Source organism: Megalobrama amblycephala, linkage group LG17 (assembly GCF_018812025.1).
Source record: "Megalobrama amblycephala isolate DHTTF-2021 linkage group LG17, ASM1881202v1, whole genome shotgun sequence".
In the NCBI taxonomy this organism is placed as follows: domain Eukaryota; kingdom Metazoa; phylum Chordata; class Actinopteri; order Cypriniformes; family Xenocyprididae; genus Megalobrama; species Megalobrama amblycephala.
In genome coordinates, this window is record NC_063060.1 from 14,204,375 (window position 1) to 14,226,838 (window position 22,464).

Sequence of the window (22,464 nt, forward strand, 5' to 3'; positions counted from 1 at the left end):
AGCATCGAATGTGATGTGCGCATCCACGATCGCAGGATGTGCAATGTCTAGTATAGGGATCGTTAATCCGTACTGACCAGACTCCACGGTTCAAAACGCAAAGTTTGACCATCATACAATGAAAGTCTATCACTTTTAGGTCCTGTCAGTTAAACATTCAAGAGATTTTAAACCATTTAAGTGCACAAAGACGCGAAAGAGAGCTCAATTCTGAACGGGTGGCTGTTTTATGTGCGCACAGGTGCGCGCGCACAGAGCCACGCGGATTCATGTATCTTTGTTCTATTATATTTGTCTATGCTTGTAATTTGTTCATTATTTTCTATGCGTATTCACTCACCTACAAAATCACCCCAATCATCCTAGAATGATTAATTCTTTCCAAATAGAGCTATTCATTAGTCCGGGTAAACCCAGCCTGATCTGCCGGCGATTTGATTTCGCTCGGCAACTCAGTCTGGAAACCCGTGCATTAATTTCTACTGCTCTCTGTTACACTTTTGCGGGAACCAATCACAGACTGGCTTATCCACCTTGCTCGCTATTGGCGGGTATAACACGATGACGATAGAGAAGCGACGGCAAGCAGCTTTCAAACTCTATCTGATCTACCCATCTCTCGCACAACCGTCACTCCAAAATAACAATGCACAATCACAGTGACGCCAATTGTGTTAAGCATTTACCTTATCTGAGAGAAATGTAGCAGAGCGTTGATCCGACAGTCTCTTCATAGGAAGATTACAAACAGCGATTAATGACACAAAATGATTCTCTGCTGTTATTTTGGTGGTTTGCTTCACGATGTGAGTACAGGACTCTTTTACTTCAATGCCCCAGACAATATTTTTATTATTTGCTCTATATGTTTCGTCTCCCTGCTTCTTGAATCTCGCGCCGCCTGAGCTGACTGGAATTCTTTTTGGTTGTCATGACAATGACGTAGTTTAGGGCGGCTATATTCCGCGTTCATTTACACAGAACCAGAACAGTATCAGAGTTGCCTTTTAAACTCTCGACGATGCTGAATGACTTCTTTAGTTAGGAAACAAATTGCTCGAGTGGGTGTAAATACCAGTCACTTTCATGTTTTTTTGCACAACCTGCAAAAATCGCTCGATGCCATTGCTGCTTCTGCAAAACGCGGATCAAAGCTACAAACCAATACAAACTAACCCTGCGTCTCAATCAGCTCCCTATTTCCCTAGGTCGTGAATCAGTATATCATGAAAGTGAATGCGGCTGATTCCCTGATCAGTGCCCTGACTACTGAACTAGGGAGCTGATTGAGACACACGGTAAAACTGTCTGGAGTTTTCGCGTTGCTCTGCTCTTGATCACGCCTCTTGTGCAGTAGGAAATACATAGCAAACTCCCCAGACCAATGTTCAATTTTAAATTGAGCTTGGTCTGGTGATAGCCAGACTAGATATTCATGCCATCTGGTGATTGGCCATTGTGTTCACACGCTCATCACATATGTCTGTGATTGGCTTCAGTGATCAATGATTCAAAAACGTTGGAAAAGCCATGGGTTACAAACTAAAGATACCCTATGATTCAGTTGCTTATAGATCCACTTTTAGCAGAAATAACTTTTCTGTATGACTTTATCAGTCTCACATCATTCTGGAGGAATTTTGGCACACTCTTCTGAACAACATTGCTCCATTTTATCGAGATTTGTGGGCATTTGTCTATGCACAGCTCTTGCCTCAGCTTTTCAGTCTGGACTTGACTGGGCCATTGCAACACCTTTATTCTTTTCTTTTTTCAGCCATTCTGGTGTAGATTTGCTGGTAATCTTCAGATCATTGTCCAGTTGCATGACCCAATTTTGGCCAAGCTTTAGCTGTTGGATAGATGGCCTCACATTTGACTGTAGAATACTGTGGTATACAGAGGAGTTCATGGTCAACTCAATGACTGTGAGATGCCAAGGGCCTGTGGCTACAAAACAAGCCCAAAATCATCAACCCTCCACCAGCATGCTCTACTTTTAGTATGAGGTGTTTGTTCTGATATGCTGTTTTTAGCTTTCACCAAACTTGGCGCTATGCATTATGGCCAAAAACTTTGTTCTTGTCTGTCCAAAGAACTTTGTTCCAGAAGTCTTGTGGTTTGTTCAGATGCAAATTTGCAAACCTAAGCCATGCTGCCATGTTCTTTTTAGAGAGAAGATGATTTCTCTTGGCAACCCTTCCAAACATGCCATACTTGTCTGGTCTTTTTCTAAATGTACATGTTAACTGAGGCCTGTAGAGTCTGAGGTGTAGTTCTTGGGTTGTCTGCAGTTACTCTGAGCATTACACAGTCTGATGTTGAGGTGAATTTGCTGGGACGTCCACTCCTGGGAAGATTGGCAACTGTCTTGAATGTCTTCCACTTGTGAATAATCGTCCTTACTGTAGAAAAATGGACTTCAAATTGTTTGGAAATGGCCGTATAGCCCTTCCCAGACTGTTTTGAAGCAACGATTGCTTCTCTAAGATCATTGCTGATGTCTTTCCTTCTTGGCATTGTGTTAACACACACCTGAAGCATACAGATCAGCAAACTGCCAAAGCTTCTACTTTTTTTATAGAAGTCTTCACACTTTCTGATAATCAATTAGTCTGACATTTGATTAGCAGCGCCTGACTGCTACTAAATCTCTTAAATTCTGTTAACAGTAAGGGTGTCCTTAGTTTGTCACACATGGCTTTTCCATTTTTATATATATATATATATATATATATAATGTATGTATATGTATGTATATATATATATATATATATATATGTGTGTATATATATGTATATGTGTATATATATATATATATATATATATATATATATATATATATATATATATATATATGTATGTATATACACTATTTGCGTGGTGCCCATGAAGAGCATTCCATATCATTTAAGTGTGAGAGATGCTCATTAAGTATCCATTTTAGTTAGGTTTCTGTCTATGTAGGCAGCTGACAACAAAGCAGCTCACTTAGTTTTCAACCAGACTTGTTTGATATATGACATGTCTGAAAGGAAAAGTATCTTTTGTTCTTTGGTCATTTTACTTTTTGGTCATTCTACCATCTTGACGCTTCAACATGTCACTGCAGGCGGTGAATAAGCTGGCTGAGATTATGAACCGTAAGGACATGAAGTTGGACCAGAAGAAGAGAGGCAGCACCACTGACCTGCGCAAGAAAGAGAAGGAGAATCGCAAACTGCAGCTGGAGCTGAACCAGGAGAAGGAGAAGTTCAACCACATGGCCATCAAGTACCAGAAGGAGCTCAACGAGATGCAAGCGGCAAGTTAATGTTTAATAGTTTTCACAGTAACAATATCAGTGGAATCTGATGATTCTCAAAATCAAGTTCAACAAGTAGTAGTTCTAGTCCTGCTGTGGTGAAGGATTGCCTCATGAAAATGTAAAAAGTTTCATAACTGGACACTCTAGGAAGCTACATCAGCATGACATCAATATTCATGAGCCAAACGTTGCAGTAGTATAGTTTATTTTGGCGTAGTTAATGGTGATGTTTGTATTTGCAGCAATTGGCAGAGGAGTCCACGTATCGCAATGAGCTGCAGATGCAACTAGATAGTAAGGAAAGTGACATTGAGCAACTTAGAGAGAAACTGAACGACTTGCAGCTCCGCGTGGACAACTCCAGCGTCACCAGCCTTCAGACGGACGAGATGGACAGTAACATTGCTGGTAAGGGAACATTCAAAAAGTATGAATATTTCTGTTATATAAATGGCCTATATATATTTTATATATAATTGATATATATTGATGAATTAGTTTGCTAGTCAGTTTAGTTTGAATCGTTATTGGTTAGCATTTGTAGTTATTTGAAAGCCCACATTAGCCAGCTAATTCTGAAGCTTTGACTATATGTGACTCGTGCTGGCAAAAAGAGTCGCAATTAGCAAATTTTAAAAAATGAGCTATTGTTATTACTAAAAAACTTTCAAAATGATGTAAGATTTATTGGAATTTGACAAAAAATGAATGAGCTACATCTGTATGAAGTCGATAAAAGTAATTTTTGAGAAAAATTGAGTTAAAGTTTTCTGAAGGTTCCAAATCCAAATCACCTAGCAACCATCCCTTACAATCCCTGACAACAACACCAAATTTGGCACACAAAGTCAAAACCAAATTCAACTTTTTTTTCCATGATACCACAATTGTTTGATTAACATTAATGAAACAGCCTATTTATTAAGGTCTACTGTACTGCACAGATCTAATATAATGTAACACATCAGATAAACTAATACTCGCCAAGACAGATATTTTGAAATACTGTAATTTGTATATCGGGATCGCGCGCTGTCTGAAAGGCATCTTTGTGCGCACGATTCGGATGCGTCAGTCAGCACGACCAAGTTTTGTTTACATCAGCATGAGTTTGAAAATCACATTTTATTGGTTCAGACTTCACTATGAATATTCACAAAGTTGGAATGCTGATTCAAATTTTGGAATCCAAACTTGTGCTGAGGGGAAGTGGCAGTTTTCGAGAAGCGAACAGAGAAAAATGGCATTTTCATGGACAAGGGAAAGGTACTCGCATCAGAAAACGTACAAATAAAGATACTTTTAGATGTTTAATTGCTATTTGGAGCATTGGGATCACTACATGAAGGCTTAATGAACTAATTTTTTGTAAAATCTCAAATTTGACCAAAATTTTGTCAACATGAGTCACATATGTCTTGCTATCATCAGTACATGTGTGCTGGGAATGGATTTAAAATTGTTTTATTAAAAAAAACAAAAAAACATGCAGAGCAGAAGAAATGCAAAAAGTAAGAAGCTTTAATTTTGTTTAAACAATTTACCCATATTTCACATTGCTCATTGTTTGTATTTTAGCTGATTTATCTAATCAGCATGCAACACTGTCAAAATGCAAAACAAGAATTGGTAACTAACAGTAAGCAGGCTTGCCTTTATCATAATACATCAAGTTTGGTGTGACTAAGGGTATGTTCACACTTGTAATTCCATTCTCTCAGTTATTTTGGTCCAGATACATTTAGTCCTAATTCGCTTGGAGTTGGAATATTTAAGACTGAATCTAAAGATACAAAAAAAAAAAAAAAAAAAAACTGCTTTTATGATGTATATTTTTCAACTGAACATCCAAAACAATGATGTGTGCTGGGCTAAATGCTCTCGTTGTATGTGCATACATATGACGGTATTTTTACCAGTGGAGAACTTGTGAAGAGCTTATAAAAACTGTAAAGGAATCAAAACAGTGGCAGAAATTTGTCCTTTCATGCGTTTTCTCTGATCGAATAGCTATCAGATCGTAAAAGATCATGTATAAATGCCCTCGAAAACGCTTTCGAGACGGATTTAAATCCAATCACTCAAACCACTTCAGGAGACCAAAAGAACAAAGACCAAAAGAACAAAGAGAATCGAACTACAAATGTGAACACACCCCTAATCCCAAACATATTTTCTCATCTAGAACTACATCAAACTCTCTCTAAAAGAAGTTTGACACCTATAGGCAAAAGACATTCATATTGTTCCATTGCTATACAGAATTTGCATGCAATAATGCGAAATTAATATGAAAGCCACTGGTAAAATGTTATATGTTGTAACTCTTATGAAACTATGAAAGTAAAATAGACCGTGTAGATGATTTGAAATTTTAATTGATTTCCACTGGAAATCAATTTTCCATTTCAGAAAAAAAGTGGGGGGAAAAAATTCAGACTTTGTGAGAAGGAATACTACCTATGGTCGACTAACTGTTAGTCAATGAGAAGAGGCTTAGTTGACCAAAATTTTATTAGTCACATTCATAATCATTACTTCTGCCAGTGCACTGTGGCAAGCTTTATGCGTGCACTTGGATGCTGATTAGGCCAAGTAGTCATTAAAGGCTCTTTATTATGATTTATATGGTTTATTAATAAACGTGTGATTAGTCGACTAATAGCTTAAAATGAAGGACTAGTAGTCGACCAGAAAAACCTTTAGTCAAGGGCTGTCCTAATTATTTGTGCTAATGAATGCCATTTTGTTAGAGTATATTTATCAGGACTGTATTTATAATGTTAATTAGATTTAGCACACAAATTGTTCTTATGACTTACAATGATAATGCTGTGATTGATGATAGGATGTTTCATGTTGCCAGGTGGTGAACATAGTCATCGACTGCCATTGTTTGTGTTTTAAGTCCTCTCTCATCTTTTGTTCTCCCTCATATATAGTCAGTTCTTCTTGCTCTACTTATCTGTGTATCTTCTATTCTTTTTCTTCTGTGAGTAAACTTTAAGATTGGGATCGCATTATGCCTGGATTGTGCTCTTGGGTGGCATTTTGTTTCTTCTCATTACTTTTTTTAATTTTAATGAATGCATCTGAATGTCAAATGTGTTTTGGTGATACCTCAGAAATAAGCTACTCAGAGTGATTATAACGATAGAGTTTAGACTTTTTTTATTAGACTCATTTTTAGCAAAATTGCTGAAATTAGTGAAAAATATTTTACGTATTCAAATCTTTTTAGACTAACCCCTACTCTGAGCACCTTTCAGAGGTGTTTTAAGTCGTCACACTCTTTTAATATTTGTGTGTATAGCTTTAGTATTTGTATTTCTATTGCCCTGGGTTAAAATTTTGATATGTGATAAAGAACTTGGCATTGCCTTCAAATTGCAGGTTATGCACAGAGGATCATGTAGTAAAAGTAAAAGGGTCATTCCGTGTCAACTCAACCAGAGGTCCCCAGCTAAAAAGTTAGATTTTTATCCTTTTATTGTTTCTGGTAAAAGAAAAATAAATGAAGAAAACCAAAATATTAAATATCATGAATGTATATTTACTGAGTAATTCACTGTTTTGTAGTGTCAAAATGACAATTTTAACCTGAGATTTGGAGCCAAATTACAGGGTGTAAAAATGACTTTAGAAAGATGGCAGCATCATTATTTTACTTTTTTACACAGTGTTTGGTAGGTCTATTATTTAAATCTGTTTACTCTAGCAATCTTTGTTGCATTATATGCCAACGGTGACAGTACAAAAATGGGAAAAAGCACTTCTTGTTTCTTTTTTCCCCAAGTTTGCATGCCTGTAACTCAAGAAGTATTAAAGACATCTTAATATAACAAAGTTAACAAACTTTTATTTTGGTATTTTTATTTTAAAGGCCCTATATGGATCAATCCCAGAGATATGGAGATCTTAATGCAGCTCCATGAGTAAATATTCAACAAATTCAACATGGAGCCACATTGAGATCCCCATATCTATGGGACTGAACCATATAGGGCCTTGAAAATTATAATTTTAAAAGAGAAGTTTAAGAACCAGAATCTAAAATCATATTGAGATGTCTTTAATACTTTTTGAGTATTTGAGTCAAACTTAGGAAAAACAATATTTATGGCACTCAGGTATATTCTATACAATTGTGTTGATAGAAATAAATGAGATAGCTTCAACATTATTTGTTGTTCACATATTCCTCTTTAAAAGAAAAAAAAGTTGTATGCAAAGCTGTAAGCAAAGTGACCTACGTTTTGTTTTCGACCACTAAAAATGTGTACAATTGACCAATTTACTCATGGAACTGCATTATGATCTCTATATCTCTGGGATTGTACCATATGGGGCCTTAAAAATGAAAATACCAAAAGAAACATTAAAAACCAAAATATAAAAAGATATTAAGATTATCTTTAATACTTCTTGAGTTACAGACATACAAACACAAGAAGTACTTTTTCCCATTTTTGAACTGTAACCGTTGTCATATAATGCAACAAAGATTGCTAAAGTCAACAGATTTTACTGATAGACCTACCAATCTCTGTGTAAAAAATAAAATATGATGCTGCCATCTTTCTAAAGTCATTTTTACCCCCTGTAATTTGGCTGCAAACCTCAGGTGAAAATTGTCAATTTGACCCCCCTCTACAAAACAGTAAATTGCTCAGTAAATATACATTTATGACATTTAATATTTTGGCTTTCATCACTATTTATGTTTGTCTTTCTTCAGAAAAAAATATTAACAAAATCAAAAATTTGGGCTGGGGCAGTTTCTGAAATTTAGTTGATTTGATAAGGAATGGCCCAAAAGTTTATTAATTTAACATGGCTTGTCCCTGACTCTGTAAAGGTTGAAACCCCTTAAAGTGGTCATGACATGTTGTTTTTTTTTTTTTTTTTTTTCTTATATTAATATGTTCCTTGGGGGATCATTTATATTATTATAAACCGACATTTATAGACAAAGCATTATGAAATCATTTACTTGTGGTTTGTAATGCAGCTGCTGTCAGATCCAGTAGAGTTGACTGCTTCATCTGTCAACAAAAGTTTCTTTGCGAACTCCCCATTACACTGTGCCTTGTTGACAAAACAAAAGTGCTCCAAACAAACATATTATCCTTCAACGGGGACACCATTAAAATGAACCATCCACTTTTTTTCAGAGCTAGGATCCTTCTGAGGTCTGTACAGAGATGCAAATGCAAAATGATTCCATTTGTCCTGTTGTTAACAGACTCAAGTGTGTAGAGTATGTCAGAAACTGAATGCGCATCTGCATACTGTGTAGACTGCGCCAGTGATTACAATACCGCCTTTCTACTGCACACAGCATTCAGACATGACTGTTGGAATTCGCCACTAAGTGGCAGTCGCAATTAACGTTCATTATGATTGTGCACGGCAACATGGGAAAGAAGCTCTCGTTGTCTCCGCTGTCTCGGAAATCTTCCCGGTAAAGGGTTAGTTCACCCAAGAATGTAATTTATTACTCACCCTCATGCCGTTCCACACCCGTAAGACCTTCATTAATCTTTGGAACACAAATTAAGATATTTTTGTTGAAATGCCGATGGCTCAGTGAGGCCTCCATAGCCAGCAATGACATTTCATCTCTCAAGATCCATTAATGTACTAAAAACAAATCAGTTCATGTGAGTACAGTGGTTCAATATTAATATTATAAAGCAACGAGAATATTTTTGGTGCGCCAAAAAAACAAAATAACGACTTCTATAGTGATGGATGATTTCAAAACACTGCTTCGGGAAGCTTCGGAGCGTTATGAATCAGCGTATCAGATCATGATTCGGATCGCGTGTCAAACTGCCAAACTGCTGAAATCACGTGACTTTGGCACTCCGAACCGCTGATTCGACATGCTGATTCATTATGCTCCGATGCTTCCTGAAGCAGTGTTTTGAAATCGGCCATCACTATATAAGTCATTATTTTGTTTTTTTGCCGCACCAAAAATATTCTCATCGCTTTCTAATATTAATATTGAACCACTGTACTCACATGAACTGATTTAGATGTGTTTTTAGTACCTTTATGAAGAGGAAATGTCATTGCTTGCTATGGAGGCCTTAACGAAGGTCTTACGGGTGTGGAACGGCATGAGGGTGAGTAATAAATGACAGAATTTTCATTTTTGGGTGAACTAACCCTTTAAGGCGCCAGTATTTTGAAGCTTTAGTATCACGATACTACCGTAGTACCAGTATACCAGGCAAACCTACTCCATAGCAAATGAATGACTTCCTGTCATTTGTCCCATGCAGTGGAAATCGGCTTAATGAGTTCTCTTTGCTTTGTTTATAATGAGGATGTTTTAAGCTCTTAAACTTGCAGGATGTTTTTATGTTACAAAGACCTCTTATATGTCTCAAGATCAAGGCAAATTTGATTTCTCATGTCATGACCCCTTTAATTTATCCAAATTATTTAATTTATCCAACTAACATTTATCCAGTGTGACTGTGAAATTTAAATTGGTCATAAGTCAGAATTGTTGACATTTAAAATAAAATATTCCCAAAAGAATGAATATCTAATCACATTGGGAAAACGGTGTCAATACCCAGCCCTAGGAAGCACACGTGTTCCTGTAAGTTGACTGTATGTATGTATGGTTGGTTTATTTATTGCACCAGCAGCATGCTCAATACAGAATGAATGACATTAAGCATTCACACTCAGTTGTGGTAACACAGTTTATGCTTGATTTTTTATTTTTTTTTTTTTTACAGTTCTTATGTGACCTACCTGTCTTTCTCACAACCACATATGCTTTCAAACCAGTAACATTTTAATTTAATTGCATCATAGTTTGGTTGACATTTACAGAAAAGGGGCAACATTGCAGGCTTGTCTTGTCACTTTAATTTGATGATAAAATATACTTTGTAACAAACTGCTGTATTGAGCCAGTTACTAATACTGCTATAAACATGATACACATTCCTGGGTTTATTATGCAAAATTTCAGTCTATGTCATTCCAAAGAAAAACATTTAAATGTACTGTAATAAACTGACATCACCTTTTGGCCTATTTGTTCATGTTAATCAAGCCAAATAGCTTCTAGCTGCTGTTGTGTTCTTTTAAACAATCATGCCTGTTATTCCAAAAAAAAATACAATTCTTTATAATTGTTAATGAAACTCAAATATCTTGGTGCTCCTCTGAAATGACTTCCTTTTTCCACTGACATCACTAAGGCTGTGGTCCATGTTGTGAGCTATTATAGCCAAAATTGATTGGGTAATCAGTCAAACAGCTATTTAGCCATTGTTTTTTCACATTCTCATCAGCATCTGCTTAGGTATGGGACATCTCACTTTCACCATTTAATTCTTTATCGATAAAATAAAGTTCTGCTCTTTTTTCCTTGCTAGTTTCACTTAACAAAACAGCATGGGATTTTACAGCTACAACCCTGTAATGTGACGCAGTTGTTTTAAAGTGTACCTGGTTTACGCATGTTAGTAAAAGCTATTTAGTTTTTGTAGATTGTGTCACAACCTTGGTTTGTGTTTCCAGTTTCCATTTTACTGCATGTCTATTTTATTGCTTATTCAAATTCTGACTTGGATATAATAGATTTTATTTGTTTTCAGAATCAAGGCTTGAAGGCTGGCTTGCAATACCTAATAGGGCTAATATAAAAAGATATGGCTGGAAAAAGCAGGTAAGACTTGCATGAAGAATTATGTATTAAGCTATTATTGTGCATGCATTTAGACATGCATGACCCACTCTTTTTCCCCTTTTTCAATATTTGTTTTTGTTTCCCTCAGTATGTTGTGGTGAGCAGTAAAAAAATTCTCTTTTACAATGATGAGCAAGACAAGGAGCAGTCAAACCCCTCTATGGTACTAGATATTGAGTAAGTATTCTGATGAATAACTATCCATGGAACAAATTATCTCTGTTAACTGATTCATTCTTTTATGTAAAATTGAATGATTTCCCTTTCTGCCACTTTAAAAATGTATTATTTCAATATTATTTCAGCAAACTTTTCCATGTACGTCCTGTCACACAAGGCGACGTTTATCGAGCTGAAACGGATGAAATTCCAAGAATATTCCAGGTCAGTTATTTAAATTTTTTTCACAGTGATTCTATTTAAAAAAAAAAGAAAAAAGAAAAAAAAAAGTAATGTAATTCCATGTAATGACGTGTCACTGTATCAGTGCTTTTAGCTTAAATACACATAGTTCAACAACTGTGCTGGATCATGTTTGGGAAACTACTGTAGGGAAGCTGAAATCATTCCAAGTTTGTTGCAAGGTATTCATAAGCTGACGTTTCACACTGTACTTTCCAGGGTTCCCACGGGTCCTTGAAATCCTTAAAAGTTTGTGAATCTGAAAAAATTCAAGGCTCTGGAAAGTTTTTGAAAATAAACATACATAGATACAGGTCCTTGAAAGTGCTTGAATTTATTTTGTGCAAGAAGTTTTCTGGAAAAAAAATTCCATATTATTCCGTCCAGTCCGCTAATGTGTTATTTCGCTAACAATTCGAGGCCTATGCATATCAGCTTGCATGATTTACGTTAGTTACACGCATTTACGCGTTACGTTAAAGGGTTAGTTCACCCAAAAATGATCATTCTGTCATTAATTACTCACGCTCATGTCGTTCCACACCCGTAAGACCTTCGTTTATCTTCAGAACACAAATTAAGATATTTTTGATAAATCCGATGGCTCAGTGAGGCCTGCATTGACAGCAAGATAATTAACACTTTCAAATGCCCATAAAGGTACTAAAGACATATTTAAAACAGTTCATGTGAGTACAACATTCAATCTTAATGTTACGAAGTGACGAGAATACTTTTTGTACACCAGAAAACTAGGGCTGCAACTAACGATTATTTTGATTAGTTGGCCGATTATTTTTTCGATTAATCAATTTAATTAGATAAAAATCCTAATTTTATTTATTTTTATTTTATTGACAAAAAAAACACACTATTGCACATCCTGCCCAATGTACTTCAAACAAATGTGCCAACTGAATGCTATGAAAACATAGTCATTTATTACACTACCTGTCATAAAAAAGAGAGAAAACAAATATTTTAGGAATCTATCAAAAACTTGTTTGAAACTAAAAATGGTATTGCCATTTATTAGGAAAATAACAAACTGAAACAACTACATAGTATCTAAATAATATTCACACATAATATCCTAAAAAAAACTTAACAGTTTGTATTGACTGTAACTGGGAATCTGAAAAAAAAAAAAAAAAAAACAACTATGAAGTGTTTTACTTTTTCCTGCCTTTCTTGTAAAACAGTAAAATCAAAAATTCATGGATGATAACAATAAATATATTGTAGCTTTAGAAATACTGCTGTAACTAAAGAGCTTACACATACTGGTGGATTAATCATTACAGAAACATGAACAATTATTTTAGTAATCACCAATACTGATAGTTATGCTGCCCTGACCTGTGGCACAAACCATACATTGGGTATCAGATGTCTAATAACTTTAGCACTGTATATATTGAATATAGTAATCTGTACATTTAAAATGAAGATAGTAATAAAGATAATAAAGAAAAACACAAACTCATTGTTAACCAACAGGCAAGATAAATGTTCTGCTGGAACACACATTCACTTTGGACACAATCACCTCTTACCATCATTTCTTTATCCTGTAAATAGGCTATAAGAAACGTTTTACATTTATATTCAATTACATGTTGTTATCCCTTTTACAGTATACTCTCATAAAATACTTGAATGACATGTTGATTTTTAAATCTAAATTTAACTTTAAACAACAGATATTTCAGCAAAATGAATATTTTTGCACTGAATATTAATAGTCTCCCTCTCTCCCGCGTTCGCTTATTCAGTAAAGTTTGAAGTTTAACGCAGACTGTAAGGATGAGCCTACAGATAAGGATATAGCCGTAGAATGAACGTTTTGCGCTGAGGATGCACATGCATCTGTCAAAGCGCCTGACAGGGCAAGCCATTAGGCTAATGCATTAGCTTGAAGCTTAAAATAAATAATTCTCATGTTTTGATAAGCTTTGATTTCGTACCTTTCCCGCAGCAGCTCACTCTGTTTCCTCCACTATTTTTAGATGCATTTTGGTCCATAGAAATTAGAAGTTATTCAGTGCTGTAATTTGATGCGACTGGCGTAAGTCTTCCGTGCATGGTGGGCGGAGCCAACTAATTGATAATGAGAATCGTTGTCGATGATTTTCATTATCGATTATTAACAATTTTATCGAATAGTTGTTGCAGCCCTACAAAAAAAACAAAACAACTTTATTCAACAATATCTAGTGATGGCCAATTTCAAAACACTGCTTCATGAAGCTTCGAAGCTTTACGAATCTTTTGTTTCAAATCAGTGGTTGTTTTTTGCCGCACAAAAAGTATTCCCATCGAATTTTATGAAAAATATCTTAATTTGTGTTCCGGAGATGAATATAGGTCTTAAGGGTTTGGAGCAACATGAGGGTGAGTAATTAATGACAGAAACTTCATTTTTGGGTGAACTAACCCTTTAAGTGTTTCCCGCGTGAGGTACTTTGTGTTGTACGTTGCCATGACGTTCACGCGCACACGAAACTACTATGATGGTACCTCAACGTTTCACAGATTATTATTATTATTATTATTATTAACCTTTATTTAACCAGGTGAGTCAATTGAGAACCAGTTCTCATTTACAATGACGACCTGGCCAAGAGGCAGCATAAAAAAACCAGTACAATACAAAAAACATAAAAATACAGGTGACAACTACACAGTGACATAAAAGCGAACAATAAACTAAAAACAAGTACAATGATCCTGAATTATTGTGAACTGAATTTTTAAAGGAAGAAAGCGATATGAATGAGCTAAGCTTTAGAGTCTGCTGCAGATGATTCCAATCGTATGCAGCAGAAAACTGAAAAGAACAACGACCAAAGGAGGTGCGGACTTTGGGTATACAGAGAGTAAGGAAACTGCTAGAGCGCAGATTACGACTTGTATTATGAACAGTTAAAAGGGACTGTAAGTATAATGGAGTTTTACCAATAAGAGTTTTATAAATAAACAGAAGCCAATGAATTTGTCTGCGCGAATGTAGAGAAGACCAATTCAGTAAAGAATACAGATGGCAATGGTGAGTGTTAAATGAGGCTCCAGTCACAAAGCGGATTGCAGAATGATAAATAACATCCAATTTATGAAGGAAAGTTTTTGAAGCAGACCTGTAAACTATATCACCATAATCCAAAATCGGAAGTACTGTCATTTTAACCAAGAGCTATTTAGAAGAATGTGTAAAAGAAGATTTATTACGATAAAGAAAACCAATGCGAGACTTAACCTTGCTGAGTAGTGCATTTATGTGCGTTTCGAATTATAACTTGCTGTCAAGCCAGATACCAAGATATTTGTAGCAATCAACATAATCGATTTCAGAACCATCCAATGAGAGAATTTTAGGCAGATGTTCAACGTTTGGTAAATTTCTATTAAAAACCATACATTTCGTTTTATTTGTATTTAAAACTAGGTGAAGTCTAGAGAAAGCATGTTGGATACGAGTAAAACTGGCCTGCAGTAAAGATAGTCAGGGAAGAATTAAATGAATAAATAATAGTATCATCAGCATATAAGTGTATGTAAGAGTCACCTGCAGCAAAAGCAGTATCGTTAACATAAATATTCAAAAGTAAAGGCCCCAGTATGCTTCCTTGTGGGACCCCTTTAAATAGAGGCAGGGGATCTGACCCAAACCCCTCCACCTTTACTGATTGTGAGCGATCAGTGCAGTAACTCTTGAACCAAGCTAGACAGCTCTCGGAGAGTCCAATACCTCGTAGTTTATCCAGCAATAATTCATGGTCCACGGAGTCAAAAGCCTTTGCCAGGTCAACGAATGCAGCTACACAATATTCCTTGTTGTCAATGGCACATATGATGTCATTGACAACCTTAAGTGTAGCAGTGATACAACTATGACCGGATCTGAAGCCAGACTGAAACTGATTAAAAACATTATGAGTCTCCAAATGGTGCGTGAGCTGCTTATTAACCAACTTCTCTAATACTTTAGAGAGACAAGGCAAAATGGAAATAGGTCTATAGCAGTTTAAATCTGAGTTATCACCCCCTTTGAAAAGTGGGGTTTCCAATCCCTTGGGAAAACACCAGTACGGAGTGAAAGATTAAAAATGCAAGTGATAGGCGCTGCAATAATATAAGCTGATATCTTTAAAAATAATGAGTCTAATTCATCCAATCCAGCAGATTTGTGAGTGTCCAGATTAAGCAGTTCCTCGAGTACTTCAATCTCTTGTATTGACTGAAAGGAAAAGGAGATGTAAACCCATGAGGCATGAGGCAATAAAAACTTAAAAGCATATTCAAATATCTTAAAACTTCTGGTTACATGAGCCTAAGCTCTTTTCAATAAAATCCATGCAAAAGTTAATATCAGATCACTTAGAGTACAGTATAGGATGTACCGAATATTCTTCAGTTTTATGCAAAACAGAAATACGACAAATAGAATATCAGATCTCTGTAATATGGCCAAAAATAAACGCAAAAAAAAAAAAAAAAACACTGGCAGTGACAGTGTTTTACACTGGCATTTTTCAAAAAAGCTTCAGTATTTTTGGATAAAGGTGTTTCCCCATAGTATCAGCTACTGATGCAATGTCTTGTACCCTCATCTCAAGGAACTGAGGTTATATAAGTAACCAGAGATGTTTACAGTTTACACCGAAATACATATATATATATATATATTTAAAAAAATGTGACGTGTAATATGCATGTATGTTAATGTCTCAAAAATGTTTCGTTACCCTTTAAACCTTCACTTAAATTAACATATTGAAAAATATGTTTTTGTTCTTTAGATCCTTTATGCTAATGAAGGTGAGTGTAGGAAGGAAGCGGACGTGGAGAGTGTCCCTCAGGGTGATAAGGCCAACTGCTTGCCCCACAAAGGCCATGAGTTCATCCCCACCCTCTACCATTTCCCCTCTAACTGTGAGGCTTGCTCCAAACCACTGTGGCATGTGTTCAAGCCTCCGCCAGCCCTGGAGTGCCGCCGTTGCCATGTCAAGTGCCACAAGGACCATCTGGACAAGAAGGAGGATGTTATCGCCCCTTGCAAAGGTGAGCCAGAAGCAGAAAATGCCTCTTTGTGTTTAGTGTTATTACTGTTATTAATATTTTTGTTATTTACATTTATAAGGTTTGATACATTCTGGAACACTGTCCATCCACTGTTTTTTTTGGTCATTCATGTGGTCAGTGGCCTTGTGGGTTAAAACAGTGGGCTGTTCTTGCCTCAGAGCTCTTGTTACTGCTCATAATATAGCCGTACAACCGGAGGCATGTTTCCTTCATATTCTCCATGATCTTAGTGATTCCAAGCCTTTGAGACAGGTCAGGTCAAGTGTTCCCCTGGAGTAGGGCTACACGATTATGACAAAAATCATAATTGTCGATTATTCCCTTGAAATTGTAATTGCCTTGATATTGTAATTGACATTGAATGATCTTTTGAATAGCTTTATACCATTTTTTTTGAAGCAATAATATTTTTTTACTTGGTCTGCTTGATTTCAAATAGTAAATTGAATTTTAAAAAAACAAGTAAACAGTAAGAAAATAAGAAAAAATGAACAAATTATGAACAATAGCACAAATAACTACAATAGAATAAAGATAGAAATTAAATAGACAGCTTTCTTTTTTCAGGTAGGTCTAAAAGTAGTGATCAGGGGCCGTATTCACAAAACATCTTAAGGCTAAAAGTAGCTCCTAACTTGCTGATTTAGGAGAAACTCTTAAAAATAATGGGCGTGTCAGTCCTAATTTTAGGAGTCCTAAATTTTTGCTCTAAGAGTATTTCACAAAGCATTTTAGCGCTAAAAGTAGCTCCTAAATCTGTGAAACATTAGGAGTAGTCAAGAGGACTCCTAAGTTACTAAGACCAAATCACAAACAGTCCTAATCCACCTAAAGACACTAAACACCATTGAGGCAATAGCGATAGAGCCTTAGTTGCTGAACTTTTTCATCATAAATGCAATACATTTTGATTTATAGATTTGAATCTACGATGAGATGCAAAAAAAAAAAAAAAAAAACCTTTAACAAATAAATAAATATTGTCTGATTACCTGTGGCAATGTTTTCATGAGTTCACACTTACAAATGATTGAATAGAGTAAAAAAATATATATATATAATAAGCGTATTTGGTGTGCTGTCCAAGAGGATTGAGGGCTCCGAGCTTGGAATTTAGCCCAAACCCAAAGTTATCTCCGTATCCCCAGCCGAGAGTGAGGAGTGGGGTGGCGGAGGGATGCAGAAAACTGTCGAAGTAACTATAGGCGAGTCAGCTCTCATCTGTGTATATATTCCTCCTCTCGAGCTGATTAGAAAAACTGTTTGAATGTGTTTCTCCCAAACTTTGTTTATAAAACATAATTTGTCGTTTGAATTCTGCAATCTCTTGAGATGCAGACACCCAAGAGGAGGACAATTAACCGTATATACTAGTTTAATTAGTGACACTTAGCCTACATTTTAAAACCTTTATGGCAACATTTTATTTTGACTATGGCAACATTTTTATTAAAAAATATTTATTTGAATAGGGCAACATTTGTATTTTAAAACCTTTATTTTAATATGGAAACATGATGCCTCATTCTACAATATTTCTATGATTAAATCGCTGACTCCTCCCTCATCAGCCAATCACTGTGTGTATACTCCATAGCAACGAGGTCAACCCCGCCCTTACTCTTAGCTAGACTTCTCTCTATTCCTTAGTAGAAGTTTGTCTCAGCAGCTTTGTGAATAGGTTTTAAGAGAAAACTCTTAGCTAAGAACTTTTACTGCTATTTAGGAGAACTCTTAGTGGTAAGATAAAATGTTTTGTGAATACGGCCCCTGGTAAGAAACTGAATAAAGAAACAAAGTAATCAAATGTAAAATAGCATTGAATAATCTTCATTGTAAAAATTAAATACAGATTAATCAATTAAAGTTACAGAAGTTAATCAGTCAAGAGCAGTAAGTGATTTTTTTCTTTGTCTTTTGTTGTTTGATTAACATTAAAAACATAGAGAGCGGCATGTTTATTCGGCTACTGTCCCTTTAAGATATGACAGACACATTCTTCCTGAACTGTTTTACGTTAATACTCACCATGATGGGCATTGTGATATTGTTTCTGAGTGTATGTATTTTAACATTAATAATCCGCGAAAAAGATCTTATTTTGGCGCTTGTATGTCAAAGGCGGCTTTATTATGTGTCTGCGCTTCGTGTGAGCGCGAAATCTTCGGGAATTAATACAATTATGCGCAATCCCGCGCCGAAATTCAGACCCGGTCACACCAACACTATCAAACCGGAGAGCATGAGACGATTGAATGAGAAGAGGCGCGTGCGTCTCAACTCGCTGTCAGAGAGGAGAGCAAGAACGCGCAGCTGGTATCGGTGTATCGATACTCCAGAAAGGAGTATTGGTATCCTTTCTGATATTTCAGTATCGATACATATCGAAATATAGATATTTTTGACAGCACTAGGCTGTGTGCACGGCTTTTTGAAAATGGCGGGTCCAGGTGTTTCGATTTTTCCCCCCTGGTGTTTCGTGTGCGTTCGACATATCAGTGTACACCTATGTGGTAGCTCTTCTTGCGCTGGGTTAGACCTTTTACACTCTGAAGTAGTCGTGATTCGCCTCTCACAATGTGACATGCTCATAACACACCTCTTAAACACGCAGGGCCCTATAATACACCCGGCGCAATGCTACGCAAGGCGCAGCGCAAGTTTGTTTGCTAATTTGAGTCCGGCGCCGTTCGCGTTTTCCCGTTCAGCGCCACGTCCTTAAATCCTTAAATGCATTTGCGCCAGTTAGTGCGCCCATGGGCGTGCTGGTCTAAAAAAGAGGTGTGTTCAGGCGCATTGCCCGCGCATTGCTATTTTAAGGAGCTGAAAATAGACTGCGCCATAGACCAACTCAAACCTGGTCTAAAGTCTAAAGTCAAAAGTCAATGGGGCAATATTTTTTTTGTTAGAGCGCGTTGGTAGAAACTGCGTCTCTGGGCGCGTCCACAGTGCGCGTTGACTTTGCTTATTACACACAGGGATGCGCATCACACAAACATGCCAAATATTAAAAACAAAAGGATTACAGTGTAAAAGAATATTATTGTGTAGACTACATAAATATAAAAATGTAATGATGAATAGTCATTGCGTGTATTAGAATTAGGCTACCTATTTTCAATTCAGCCTATTACTACTTATAATGATGAACGAAATTGGCAAATTAATTGAACAATCGTGCCAATACACACACATATATATTAACTGACTCATCGCGTGTACGCCATGTAAATAGCAATCCGCCATGGCGCGAGCGCATCTCGCTCTTAAAGGGAATGGGAGATGACACTCTGATTGGTTTATTGAACGTTACGCCCATTACTCATTAAGAGAATAGGGACAACCCATTTCAAAAATGCGCCCGGCGCACGGACCGTTTTTCCGTCGTTAAAATAGCAAAAGTGGATTTGGACACGCCCTGAGTGCACCTGCGCCGTGCGCTTTACACTTTGCGTTTAGATCGTTAAAATAGGGCCAGCAGAATAATGTAAGTGGATATTTTTTCCTGTAATCGTGCCTTTGAACGATTACGAAATCGTGGCATCCGTAATCGTAATCGCGATTAGAAATTCGATTAATTGTGCAGCCCTACCCTGGAGCATATTCATATCCTTGGTGTGAAGGACTTGCTCGTGCTTCTTTGTTGTGGGCCAGCACTCTGCCCCATAAAGGGCCACTGAATGCACTACAGTCTTATAGATTTTCACCTGTCTCCACTTAAGCGATGCTTCAACAATTCTGCTTAGGTATTTAAACTAAGTGATGATCTTCACATTCAGTCCATCGATGTTGATGGTGCCATCAGTTTGGGGGCTGAACTCCAGGTACTCAATCTTTTGAATGTTTAGCTGCATTCTGTTTACACTAAGCCATTTAATGTTAAAGCGCAGAGCAGATCTGAAAAAGCACTTTCTGCGTACAAGAGTGTCCAGGTGTGTGGTAATTGCAGGTCAGTTGTCACCATGTCTATTCAAAGGATGAACAGAAGGAGTGAGAGTGCTGAGCCTTGGTGACCCACTGTCAGTTGATGTTGAAAGGTGGTGAACTGGGCATCCCAAACCATGCTTGTGACATTACGGTAAAGAAATTGGACCACACTCACATACACCTCAGGGGACGTCATGAGATTGCAGTCCTCGTCAGATAAGGTTGCGTGGATCTCAATCAAATGCCTAATCCAGGTCCAGGAATGCCATGTGCACCATCTTGTTCTTCTCCTGATGCTTCTCCGTCAGCGACCAGGTGGCGTGAATTGGGTCAATAGTTCCACATCCTTTGATGAAGCCACACTGATTGGGTGTGATGGCAGTGATGTTTTTCATGATTTTCAAGATGGCTGATATCTTGGGTTGAACTTCACGAGGCGGTTGAAATTGTTTGCCCCTTCTGCCTGTTGCACTTCTTTGTTCCACCACGTTTGATTGTTTGATTGACAGTGAATTTTACTGGTAAATGCTGATTTTAAAAAATGTAGGTAACAGGTCCGGTTTGCACATGACCTGTAATCAGAAAGTTACATAAAATCTACAGCAAAGACTGTATGTGTGAAAATAGCTAATGACAAAGCATCTCACAGCAACACTCATTTTGTTCTTGTCCCACAGTTAATTATGATGTGACAACAGCTAGAGACATGCTGCTTCTGGCCTTGTCCCAAGATGAGCAGAAGAAATGGATTGGTCATCTCGGCAAGAAGATTCCCAAGACTCCTCCTTCTACCTTCTCAAGGGCATCCCCACGCACAATGTCCACTCGCTCCGTAGCAAACCAGTCCTTCCGCAAGAACCCCAAAAACTTGCCGGGCAAGCCAAGGTAACTAAAACCATACAGTGTCACACTAATCTTAAATCACATTATGCATTTGGAGCAGAGAATAGGATTTTCAGTGTAGTATAGTGTTTTAACCAGAAAGCATTTTCTCTAGATTTGATAGCAGGTCATATTTCACATATTATTTCATTTTTTTTTTTTTTTTTCAAAAAAATGAAATAATAAAATGTTTGTCTTTAAGACAGTAAAGACAATTTAAGCACAATTTTCCCAATTTCTCATTACTGTAATGTAGTGATGGCAAAAAAAAAAAACAGTATATACCGTCAATACCGTCTTTCTGCAGTACTGACAGACTCTGGTGTTCCATTTTGTAGTGATAATTCCTATGTCCTATTATACACAAAACTCGCTGAATGAAGAACACCCGTGTCATATGCGTAACTTGTAAACGTTTAAAAAACTTTGTTTTTCGGAATGCTTGTATGACGCAGGATTATGTAAAAAAAAAAAATCAGTTATGTGTAAACAAATTAGACAACCCAACTAATATGTCAAAATATATCTGTCTATTATAGAGATCGACCAATATAGATTTTTTTTTTTATAACCAATTCAATACTAATTATTTGTGTTAATGTGCCTGATAACCGATATACAGAATCGATATTTATTTAATGGTTTATTTCTGTTTTGACATTAATAACAGCACTGAACTGAACAAACCGTTTTATTTAACACTTTTTAAATACTGTAATTTCTGCAATTTCACTCCCTCCTTGCATACAAAACAAAACACTTCTGCATCAATAAACAGAGTCTGAAAAAGTGCAAAAAATAAAAATATATAGCGCAGTCACTGTCTTTTTTTTAAATAAAATCTTTGGTCTGGTAAACAAACGGGTAATGAATATAGCATGAAAATGCATAAAACCTAAACCGCCTGAATAAAAAAACATTGCTACTTTAATAAGTCCCAGTTTTTTTTTAACAATCCCTTTTTATTTATAACAGCATTAATATTAACAAAAGGCAAAATAAATGTACAAAGTCTAATGTTTTCAAATGGAGAACATAATAAATGACAGGGGCAGTCTATCAACTCCCCATAAATATAAGCATTCGTTTTAAACTACAGTTTTATAAGGTTTATGTGGTTTAATAGAATAAAGAGTGAAGA

General features: G+C 36.4%; 1 protein-coding gene across 3 annotated transcripts in view; it reads left to right on the plus strand.

The window, feature by feature from the left end:
• rock1 (Rho-associated, coiled-coil containing protein kinase 1) overlaps window positions 1-22,464 on the plus strand; it is a 105,207-nt gene that overhangs the window by 74,720 nt on the left and 8,023 nt on the right. For 2 of the 3 annotated variants that reach the window (XM_048163646.1, XM_048163647.1), the window contains exons 26-32: window positions 3,113-3,304; window positions 3,550-3,715; window positions 10,939-11,009; window positions 11,119-11,207; window positions 11,336-11,414; window positions 16,232-16,493; window positions 21,119-21,326. In XM_048163646.1, coding sequence (XP_048019603.1) covers window positions 3,113-3,304; window positions 3,550-3,715; window positions 10,939-11,009; window positions 11,119-11,207; window positions 11,336-11,414; window positions 16,232-16,493; window positions 21,119-21,326 — 1,067 coding nt within the window. Of the gene's footprint in view, window positions 1-3,112; window positions 3,305-3,549; window positions 3,716-6,249; window positions 6,659-10,938; window positions 11,010-11,118; window positions 11,208-11,335; window positions 11,415-16,231; window positions 16,494-21,118; window positions 21,327-22,464 lie in introns of those variants that run through there. The other variant, XM_048163648.1, reaches the window with a different exon arrangement.